Source organism: Pteropus vampyrus, unplaced genomic scaffold (assembly GCF_000151845.1).
Source record: "Pteropus vampyrus isolate Shadow unplaced genomic scaffold, Pvam_2.0 Scaffold85, whole genome shotgun sequence".
Classification (NCBI taxonomy): domain Eukaryota; kingdom Metazoa; phylum Chordata; class Mammalia; order Chiroptera; family Pteropodidae; genus Pteropus; species Pteropus vampyrus.
The window spans coordinates 2381924-2393308 of record NW_011888866.1 but is presented as its reverse complement, the minus strand read 5'-3'; the positions used below and the strand labels follow the sequence as shown (position 1 = coordinate 2393308).

The 11385-nt window shown below is 41.4% G+C and overlaps 1 protein-coding gene and 1 pseudogene across 1 annotated transcript in view; one reads left to right on the top strand and one right to left on the bottom strand.

Moving 5' to 3' along the window:
* Positions 1–11385, top strand: part of TLN2 (talin 2) — a 340255-nt gene that overhangs the window by 198820 nt on the left and 130050 nt on the right. Inside the window, exons 15-20 of the mRNA XM_023532579.1 lie at positions 110–218; positions 984–1192; positions 1727–1825; positions 5314–5481; positions 6686–6980; positions 9782–9948. Of these exons, the coding sequence (XP_023388347.1) occupies positions 110–218; positions 984–1192; positions 1727–1825; positions 5314–5481; positions 6686–6980; positions 9782–9948 (1047 nt within the window). The remainder of the gene's footprint in view (positions 1–109; positions 219–983; positions 1193–1726; positions 1826–5313; positions 5482–6685; positions 6981–9781; positions 9949–11385) is intronic.
* LOC111742052 lies at positions 8173–8291 on the bottom strand (annotated as a pseudogene).

Genomic DNA, 11385 nt, shown 5'->3' with positions numbered 1-11385 from the left:
AGTAAGAAGAGTGTAGCCAAAATACTGGTCTCATTTTCTGGCACAACTTCTCTGGTTTCCTAGGTTATTCTGTGCAATGATTGTGTCACACAGTTGTCTGGTTTTGCAGGCGTCTAGGGTATGGGTTCAGAATAAAGTCGACGAATCCAAACACGAAATTCACTCTCAAGTCGATGCCATCACAGCTGGAACAGCTTCAGTTGTTAACCTCACTGCCGGTAAGACCCTGAGGGGGTTGTGTTTGTGGTGTGTTGTGGTTTTAAAAAAAAAAAAAATGTTCTTTGATTGAAACAGATTTTCATATTATGAGATGACAGTCTATTTTTAGGTACCCCAAGTACTTCAGGCATTTTCTCCCACTGACCAAGAAGAAATGTGGGGAACACATTTCATTGTGTCTATATCATGCATCATCATTAAAAAGCTCTTCTCATTGTTTATCAGTAGGTTGGACATACTTCAAAGTGTATCGAGGCTAGTTTCTCCCTTCTGGGAGCTTACAATCTGAAAATGGTTTGAAAGACTAGATCTGTCATGTGTGCGTTCTTCTGTCTTGTCCAGCAGTAGTGTCTCCTGGCACAGCATGACTCTCCACCTTGCACTGTCAAGTAAGAGCCAGGAAATATCTTGGCTTCAATGTACAGCATTACAATGTTTCAGGAGCAGAGCTGACCTTCCTAAGTTGCTGACAGTGGCCTAACAAAAAGGGCCGTGAGATGCTGAGACTTCCTTTGGAATTTCAAAGGTGCTTGTGCTCAGTATTTCAATGTAGGAGGCCTCAGGGAGAAAGGACCCTGTGGAGAGCAGCATCTTGGAGACAGAATGCTATTCATCTCACCGTGAGCATGCCATGCTTTGTGTCTGACTCCTGCAGAGTGGTGGGTGACGAGCTGCTGCAATGCGGCTATTTACCTCCTGCCCACCTGGGCTGTCCTCCCCCTTCACCACTCTCCTTTGATGGAGAAGGCTTTTCTCTGTCCCAGGTGACCCTGCAGACACCGACTACACAGCTGTGGGATGTGCAATCACCACCATTTCTTCCAACCTGACGGAGATGTCCAAGGGTGTGAAACTGTTGGCGGCCCTCATGGATGATGAAGTGGGCAGTGGGGAGGACCTGCTCAGAGCTGCAAGGACCCTCGCTGGGGCAGTGTCGGACTTGCTGAAAGCCGTACAGCCTACTTCTGGAGAGGTGAGCTCTTGGGACAAGCAGTGACTCAGATTCTGATGAGACAGGTGCAGCTTTTGAGCCGTTCCTTCCATCTTGGTGGGGCATGTTCCCATGCTGCAGAGTTTAGAGAATCTGTGGTTCAACCTTCAACACTGGTTGAGCTCTTAGTAGGAAACTTTCCTTCTCCTTGCTCCCCAAATTTGATAAGGTGAAACCTCAGAAACTAACCCATATGTCAAAAACCTTTAAAAGGGATGCAAGTTTTGCCCCTTAATTTCCAGAAAACATGTATCACCTTCCTACCAACTGAATGAGATTCATTAGTTGAACATTTCAAATCTATCCACCTATTGCTGGTTTTTAAGACATGAGGCATTTCCTTACACAGATGTCACCAGGACGCTTATGTCTCCTGTCTGGAAGGTAGTCGGAGACTCTCGTTTAAGTGCAGGAGGAGCCAGTCACACCAGATTCCTCTCTCTGCACTGCCGTGTCTGTTGGCACCGTGGAGGGAGTGCATTTTCTTTCCAACCAGTGTGTGCTCTTTGTTCGTAGCCTCGGCAGACAGTTTTGACCGCCGCTGGAAGCATTGGACAGGCCAGTGGGGACCTTCTGAGACAGATCGGAGAGAATGAGACTGATGAGCGATTCCAAGTAAGATATTTGCAGCTCATAATCTTGGGAAGGAGCCTAAGTGATGGTCTAGACCCAACTAGGAGAATGGAATGTAAAACCAAACCTTCCTTGTGCTATCAAGAATAAGTTTGAGGTAGATTATCTGGTGGGTGAAGTCTTTGTGTGTTAATTAAAAAATTTTTGTAACTGAAAAACTCATTTTACTTTTATCATAAAACACTTATTTAGCTCTTCTCACTGGTTAATACACTGGACATTTCTTTAAACACAAAAGTAGAGAGAGTCATGTCATGAACCCCTCGTTTCTACCACCCAACCTTTATAGTGATAAACTCATGGCCAATCTTATTTTCTCTATTCAGGGGCAGTTTTAATTGCATCATTGGGGAGTTCATGTATAAAAGTGGAAATGCGTGCACTCTCATGCATTGCACTTACACACAGCAAAGGCTTTCCTTTACATTCAGAGGTGGGTCTGTTGTCTGTGTCATCTAAAGTCACAAGTGTGGTGAAGTCTTTTTATGTCATCCTTCTTTTTCAATACCAAGGACATGTGCTCTTTGTCCTCTGACAGACAGCTGTAGCCGCTGCTTGTAGGTAGCTTGATGCACCGCCAGCTCAGACAAGACCTCAATTTGTCTGCCTCTGTTGCCAGCCACCACAGAAGAGATGCCGAGGCCTGCTGTTAAGAGCTTCAGGCTAGGATGAGCTTCTCTTCTCACATACTTGCAGGCAGAAACCCTTCACTCCTCCTTCTCCTCCTCTTAAGTTCTAAGTGTGCAAGTAATATATCAATACATTCTAATTAAATGATTATAGTCTGCGCCTGGTTCTCTCGAATATGCCCTTTTTCCAAATCCTATGTTATATGCACTGTTTGGGAATTCCGTAGAATTCAGAATAAAAATATCATTCGGCTTTTTAAGTTTCTTGCTTCATGGGTGGCAGTTTCATGCCATTTTATCTAGAACTACCAAACTTCGTTAACATAGTATGCATCACTTACACTAAGAAAGGATCGTGTACGTTGTACTACATGAAACATGCACCTTCATCCACAGGTGTATTTGTTTCTCCTCTACTTTCCATATACCTATGGTGCTGAGGCCACAGGACTCATTCATTTTCTGCAATGCGGTAAAACATTTGGTGCTTGACTATTCAAGACAGGATGAGTGTGAGATCCATAATCCAGTATCCTGGAAGCCATTTCTATGCTGGGGTGGCCAGTTATAATTATAAAGAGAATTAACTGCAGACCACATAAATATATTTCACTAAATCCAAATATATTTCACTAATTGTGTCCCTCCTTACTTCTCCTTAGTAGATCCCTAAACTGGCCTTTGCTTTTTGTATTGAAGCAGGTAATTCTTTGTAGGCAGTTACCTACTTACGAACTGTGTAAATATGTTGGTTTATTAGACTTAATCATTCTCAAGTGGTCAGTTTACTTTCCTTAAAAATATTATTGCTTTCCCTAAAGTGTTTGGGAAGCTTGAAGGAAAAGTCACAATACTTCCCTATGACATCTCACACATCCTTGTATGTTTGCAGACTTTGCCTTTATTTTTTTCTTCAAGTGTTTTCATCGCGTATAAATGCAAACTCTGCTTTCTAATGTTTGTTTCCATTCAGACATGGTAGGGCAGCCAGTTCAGGTTCAGGGGGCTTTCTTACGAGGAAAAGGCCTGACTCGAGTGTCTTCGGTTTCTGTGAGGTCTCTAGGCAAACACCGGTACAGTGAGGTGATCCCGCAACCCCTTGTTAGGAGCAGGCTTTGGCTTGCTGACGCTAGATTTCTTACTCTCTGTTTTTCGGATTCTTGAGATCCTATCTTAGAGCTTTTCTTGGGTCCTTAATGTACTGCATGTTCCCAGACTTAACAAAGATTTATTTTACACGGGCTACATAATAGTGGTCTTGTTGGAAACTTTGACAAAGGCCTTGTCAGCATCTATAACTGTAGTATCACATTCTTTTTCTAACTGTATTTTTTTAATTAATAGGATTAGAGTTTCTGCGAATGAGCCTAACAAAGCACTTTAGAACAATCATGAGTCTTAGTCCCTGTGTGAAAAGATGGATTCGTTATCAAGTGAAAAAATACGACAACCCACTTTGGAAAGTTATTTTCCTAAATCTTCTTACTAATTTGTGACACTCAAGTTGTGTTTTCATTTAATACTGAGATATAGGTGTCCAAGAATTGTAACTTCGAAGGCCGTGTTGCGAGCAATTGCTAAAAGTTGTGTGGCAAACAAGTGCCAGTCCGGTCACAAAGGCATCTTCAAATTTCAGGCTTTGTTTTTTCTCTGGACATCCCGTAAAGACTGGACTGAACTGTTCCTTTAAGACTGCTTGGTTTTGTCAATTTTAAAATCCACTTACTTGATGTTTCTGATTTGCCTGGATAGCATATAGTCTTTTCTCTGTGTAAAATTACATAGGCTAAACGGTCTTTCCAATTTATCTTCTCATAAGATATCTTGTTGTAAAGACTGTGGGTGCCCTTTGCATTCAGAATAAAAAGTGCTTTTCGTTATTATCCAATGAATTAATAAAGACTTCTGACCACATGTCCTAGAAGAAATCCTTCACATGTTTGTTCAAAATGAAAATGGCTCATATGTTTGGGAAGGCATTTCCAAACCAAATAAACTACCTTCAGTATTAAAAACAAAAAAGTAAATGAAAAGTAACAATGGTTATTCTTCAGTTCACACAGATGAGTGAAAAAACTGGTGGACAGAATCAAAGGATTCTCCATTCTGCAAGCAGAATGCCTTTTGTTGAGTTGAAGCATAAACTGATCTTTAAAGGCTCAAAGTTCCTCACATCTTTGCCGAGGTCACAGCTTATAGCTAGTTTATTTATGTAGGCTCCCTTCCCATTTTTTATAACAATTTAATCCCTGTGCAGGAGACTACACAACACACGTTCAGAGCATTCCTTAGCTCTTGAGACGTAGGTGGTTTCTGTGCATGTCCGACGTTGCCCTCTGGAGGCAAAGATGTGACTGAATTTGTGGTGATCATTTGGGTCCTTGTGCAAAGTAGAAAACCAAAAGATAAATTTTCAAGTCGTAGTGGGCCATAACTTGCATAGTATTTGTGGTATCTGGATACATTTTCAGCTTCTTCTGATCCACCATATCAACCACATTCAAGAGACATGGTCAGGACTCTCGGTATTGGATAAGTGCATGAATGTGAATCAGTGATTAAAGTAAAAACTATTTCCTCAAATTAGCCTATTTTAGATTTAAACCTATGCTACTTAATGTACAGGAGGCTAAGTTGTTAAGATGTGAGTCTCCTTCCTTAGTTAGCTCAAAAGATAAGTTGACATTTCAGGAAAATAAATGGAAAAAATTATTCTCAAGTACTGAAGGAAAAAGGTCAAAGAGAACAATAGAATGGTCAAGTAGACACCACATTTTCAGGCTATGAAGGGTAATTAGAAAAAAAAGCAAATGATTAGTTTGTTTTTTTTATTTTTCTTAGGATGTTTTAATGAGCCTGGCCAAAGCTGTTGCCAATGCTGCCGCCATGCTGGTACTAAAGGCAAAGAACGTCGCCCAGGTGGCTGCAGACACAGTCCTGCAGAACAGAGTGATCGCCGCTGCCACCCAGTGCGCCCTCTCCACCTCCCAGCTTGTGGCCTGTGCCAAGGTAAGCCAGCTGGGGCCCCTGGCTTTTTCTACAGAGTGTCACCTGCCCTTACCTGCCTCTAGTCATTGGGGCGAAGCCAGAGAAGAATTCGTTAAAATCGTCTGAGACAAAGAGCTTGCTTCAGGTGTTTCTTTTTTTGGTGATGTGATAGGAGTTTAGCATAAACTGCCCAATTCTACTTTTATCATTTGTTCTTTGCTCAAGTCCTCAGGCAGTGATACTTTTCTGTGTCTAATTGCCATTTCTTCATGACTATCATTGTATCTCCCCTTTGGACTTGTCAATATGTCTTATTTACACATGCATACAAAAGATTCTTGTATAGTCAGCATTATAAATGGGTTCAGAAATAACCCTCAGAGTTTATGAGGGCCCTTTCTACACCACACAGTGTTAGAGTGAGGGTAATGAGGATCAGGGTCATCGTTGCCAGTTAGGGTGTGTACTGTGTGTCATACTCCACCTCATTAATCACCATCACCCCGGTTTGCTGAAGAGGAAACGGAGGCATTAGAAGTAGCTTAAGGCCGCAGAAATTGTAAGTGGCAGAACTGAGTTTTTAACACGGGCCTGACTGACTTCAAATACCCTTTCTACTCCATGCGTGTCTTCACCGAGATGATGCATCAGATGAGAGGTGTTCGTTTCTCAACTTCATGCCAGAACATGTTGTGCAGACTTGTGACCTGGCTCAGCCTGGTGTTTCTTATGCTGTGGTAGGATTTGCAGCATCAGTTGAAGGTGTACTGGATGGTCTCCCTCCTGCTTTCCTTGTTTTACCCTCCTCGTGTCCACAAATAACTGACAGAATCCCCGTTTATTTAAGTACCGTGAAGCAGAGTTCCAAATGTCTCTGATCGAAGAAAATTCTTTTAGATGGTCTTGTTATCCTAGCTCAGAAGATTCCAGAGGGTTTCTAAAATGAGGAGATATAATTGGTAAAATACTGGAAATTTCTCTCTATAGAAATAGTCAGTGGTATAGACTGTTACATATCACTAATGAAGGTAAAATTAGCAGACATCTAAAAATCACAAAGACGAAGTGAAATAATGAAGTATGAGAAACCACAGTGATGGCTTAGTTTAATTCCTGGTCCTATAAGTAAGGAACAGAGACCCAGAGCAGGAAGTCGATGTGGTAGAAATACTAGCACACACTGGGGACCAAGAGTTGACCCAGATCTGCTCCTGTCTCTCTTCAGGTGGTGAGCCCCACCATCAGCTCCCCTGTGTGCCAGGAGCAGCTGATCGAAGCAGGGAAGCTCGTAGACCGCTCGGTGGAGAACTGCGTCCGCGCCTGCCAGGCAGCCACTGATGACAGCGAGCTCCTGAAGCAGGTCAGCGCAGCAGCCAGTGTGGTCAGCCAGGCCCTGCACGATCTCCTGCAGCATGTGCGACAGTTTGCCAGCCGAGGCGAGCCCATCGGCCGCTACGACCAGGCCACTGACACCATCATGTGTGTCACCGAGAGCATCTTCAGCTCCATGGGCGATGCTGGTGAGGGGCTAGGCTGGGGGTGGGTGGGCCATTCCGGGGTTCCCAGAGGGTGACGATGGTAAGAAAGGTGACGGCTGCCTGGGTGCCTGTCAAGGGCGAGTTCTCATCGCCCTCACTCAGATACTATCTCTCTCAGGCTGGTAAAAGGATGGAAGACTCATAACATATCCATCTACAGCAACATTTAAAGATTTAAAAGTTAACTAGGATTTTTATATATATATAATTTAAGTTCACAGTAAATGCCTTTTATTTTAAGAATGTCTATGTTGGATGTGACATAGTAAGTCAGTACAGCCACAGGAGGAAGCAAGAATGGGTCTTGGAAAGAAGTTTATTATACTCACAGGTCTCAGGGAATCACCACATGCCACTCAAGGTCACAAGGAGAAGTGTCAGGTTTTGGTCATGTCACAGAAGACAGGATTGAGGGGAGAGTTTAGGCCATAGCCTTCATTCAGGTTTCTATGGGCAAGGCAAGGCAGGGCAAGGCAGGGCAGAGTGAACAGTTCAGGATTGGCCAGTTGGAGTAATTTCAACAGGCTCCACACTATCAGGGCTGTATCGGGGCTGTCCCTAGTTGCCTGGTGCCTGACTCTGGGATGATTAAGGCGGAGGAATGTTGCCTCCTGGCCGCTTGGAGGAGGTATGGCTCAGGACTGGTTAGTTTCCATATCAAAGACATGCTCCTGGCTCTGGACCCTTTGCTATCTCTAAGAACTGGTGAGCCCAGGAGGGGCAGTCTGTCTCCAACCAGTAAGGTTTTTATTAAATGTCAAGCATCATCATATGCATAAAATTTAAAAATATATACAATATAATTTTTCAGTCTATTAGTTGCAAAGTATGTGTCCTCAGACCCAGCTCATCTCTATCCCACCTAAGTCTCCAGAACTGACCCCTTAACAACTTCTGTGCAATGTCTGTTTTATCTGTCCAAAATTTTTCGATCTTTCTACAGTCATGTATATGTGTGTAACACCCTCTTTTTTAAAATATATAAATGGAATTGCGTTATACAGACTTTTACAACTGTTTTCACTTAATATATCTTTGACTATTTTTAATGTTGACCTACCCAATAATCTTTTTAATCTTTTTAATAATCTTTTTAATCTTTTCATACTATAGCATAGTATATACCATAATTTACTCGACCAGTTATCTTTTTTTTTTCTCTCTCTCTTTTAAACGCCTACTGCACCTGGTATTCCTAAGCGGTCTCCCATCCAAGTACCAACCAGGCCCGACCCTGCTTAGCTTCTGAGATCAGATGAGATCGGGCACGTTCAGGGTGGCATGGCCGTAGACTCGACCAGTTATTTTTTAATGGACATTCAAGTGGTTTCGAGTTTTTTTGGTTTGTTAATTTGTTTTGCTCTTACAAAAAGCATGCTTCAGTAAGCAAAATAAAAATATCTTAATTTTTTTTTTTGCTTTTGAAAGTATGTGTAGAGTAAGTTCCTATCAATGGAATTGCTGAGCCAATAGCTGTATATATTTTTTATTTTAAATGTTTCTAAGAAAGTTCTCTCCAGAAAGGTCCCACAATGTGCAACCCCGCCAGTAGTTTGTAAGAGCTGTTTTTTTTTTTTTTTTACTTCCTCTTCAGTACAGAGCAATACCTTATAACAGGTATTTTTTAAAGAAAATTACCTTATGCTTTTCTGTGTCCTTTTTACATGATTTAAGAAGATAGCAGTGCTCCACACATTTAGATTTTTTTGTTATTCTTTTGTTTTTGTTTTTTAGTAAAACTTGTCTTTTGGAACACTTATAGACTTACAGAAGACTTGTGAAACCATACAGAGTTGTCGTCTGCCCTTCCCAGTTTCCCACATTTTTAACGTCTTCATAATCCATGGCACATTTGCCAGAACTGGAAGATTAGCATTGGTATGTCCTGTTAACCAAACTACAAACGTTGTTCAGATTACACCAGTTTTTCCACTGATGTCCTTTTACTCTCCCAGATTCCAATCCGGGATACCTTGAATGTAGCACATTTCGATTTTCCTGAAAGCTTTTCTTACCCTAAATGTACAGTTCTTCAGCATTCTTCTCAAATGACCTTTAGGAGAGGAAGAAGTCCCTTACATTTCGGTAGCTTTGTTTTTAATGTTGACTCTTATACCCCTCCCACTTCCAAAAGGAACTTGAAATAGATTTAAATAAAATCACAGGTATAATATAATCAAACCATTACTAATAATATCAAAACCAGTATTGAGAAGAATAGGGTGAGCAAAGATAAAATGGATAGGGAAAATTGGACCAAGCACTTGAGCGTGAAAGTAGGGTCTATGCTTTTTATTAGTAAAAGCCAAATGACACAAACAGATTATGTGATATTACTTATCCGGTGTTAGGTAGCATGTGAATTAATTCAAAATTGAAAAATAATTTTTTCGATACACATTACTCTAAGAATTTATTATAGGAGCTTTTTTGTAAGAAGTTCTTGACGTGAGGTAATTAATATTTTCTATTTAAGTATTTACTAAAGATAAATGCACATCGTAAAACCACATAATTTTCTTCCTGCCTTCTCTTTATAAAAAGCTCCTCTTTGGTTGTTTAAAGATTCCAATTGGATGTGTTTGGGGCACGCAGTCCCGACAGCCACAGGGGGTATTTTCATTTCTGAATCTAATTTGACTGCATTGCTTAGGAATAGAGCGCGGGGGCTTGCTTCTCTCCATCCTTCTTGTCAGAGTAGAGACGAGACTGATGCCTCCTGAGGTTTCACTCGCACTTTAGAAAGCAGACAAACTGACCACATCCTCAATCCCACCCTCTAGGTGAAATGGTGCGCCAGGCCCGGGTCCTGGCCCAGGCCACCTCAGACCTCGTCAGTGCCATGAGGTCAGATGCAGAAGCTGAAATTGACATGGAGAATTCAAAGAAGCTCCTGGCAGCAGCAAAACTCTTGGCTGACTCTACGGCTCGCATGGTGGAAGCTGCAAAGGTATTACATTGGATTTGTCCAACTGAAAGGTGAACATTAGCAAAAGCTAGGATTTAGAAGGTAACTTCAAGATAGAGAATGGTTAGGCCAAGTGTGCAGTTTTGTCTGTTTAAAACCTATGTGGTGTTGTAATGTTTCACCTTGTTCAAGTGGGAAAGGAGAAGGTCGTGGAAGATGTGGATGAAGCCTTTTAGGTGTCGACTCAGCCATGGGCAACAAAGTATATCTGCTTAGTGAGTGCTCTTTCTCAACTGAGTAATCACCATTGGCATTATTGAAAATGGCGCTTCATCTAAAATTGAGATTTTCAGCAGTAAATTAACTTACACCTGTTTGCTTCCTGCAGCCTTAATGTTACTTGGCCCTCCTTTTGAATTCTCAACGAAACTCTTTATCAAGATTTTACATAGTAGAGCACTTCCTGATTCACTGTTCTTCAAATCCCAGTAGCAATTTAATATATTATAGAAGAGTTTGAATAGTTAAGGGTCTGTTTTGTGCTTTTTGACAGCTGTGTCGTATGTCATGATGCTTCTAAAAGCCTGTGATTCTTCACCTGGGACTCTTTCAGAGCTCCCTGTGAAACATACTGAAGCGCACATGCCTCCATTCCACCCCCAGAGACCCTGATCCACGAGGTCACTGGTGGGACTGTGTTCACGTATGTGTATGTGTGTGTGTACATTCCACAGGGGATTCTGATGCCTACCTCTAGCTGAGAACTGTTTAAAATGGATAAGGCTATATTTTCCTATGTTGTTTTTATTATGCAATTAGCCTATGTTTCCTGTGGAATTAGAAAATGCAGAAAACTGTAAATAAGGAAACAAAAGTCACCTTCAACTTCATACCCTACAGGTAACATGTTTAATGTACTTCTTTGCATTTAAGATGCATTAAACATCCCCACATCTTATCCTGTCTCCCAGGCCTCCAACAGAATAGTAGCTTATCTCAACCAAGTATGTAAATTACTTCACTTAGAATGTATTGTGACATGCAGTGAGCCATGTAGACCACCTTTGTTGACTCACCATTGTATTACTTGAGGGACTGAGAGTTCTTCCAGATACATTGCAGGTAGGGCTGAAGAGAAACTTGAGGGGAAGGGTCTAAACTTCCTTTGTCCCCTTATCTCTGTTTCAGCCAAGAAGCTCTGCCTCTTAACCATCTCTTTTAGCAAAAATACACATTAGAGTTTTGTACAGTAGTTAAATTTTTTAATGGTTTTTACTAATTTCTTTTTTTACCCCTTCTAAGTCTAAACAAAGCTATTTCAAGCAAACTCTCATGTTCACAAAAATTATCTGCTAGAACCTTAGTGAAAAATCTCATCCCTTATTTTACAGATGAGGAAATTAAAATTCAAAAAGAACAAGCCAACCATCACATAACCAGGACCAAGCCAGGACCGATGTATACACTTTTGTTTCTATA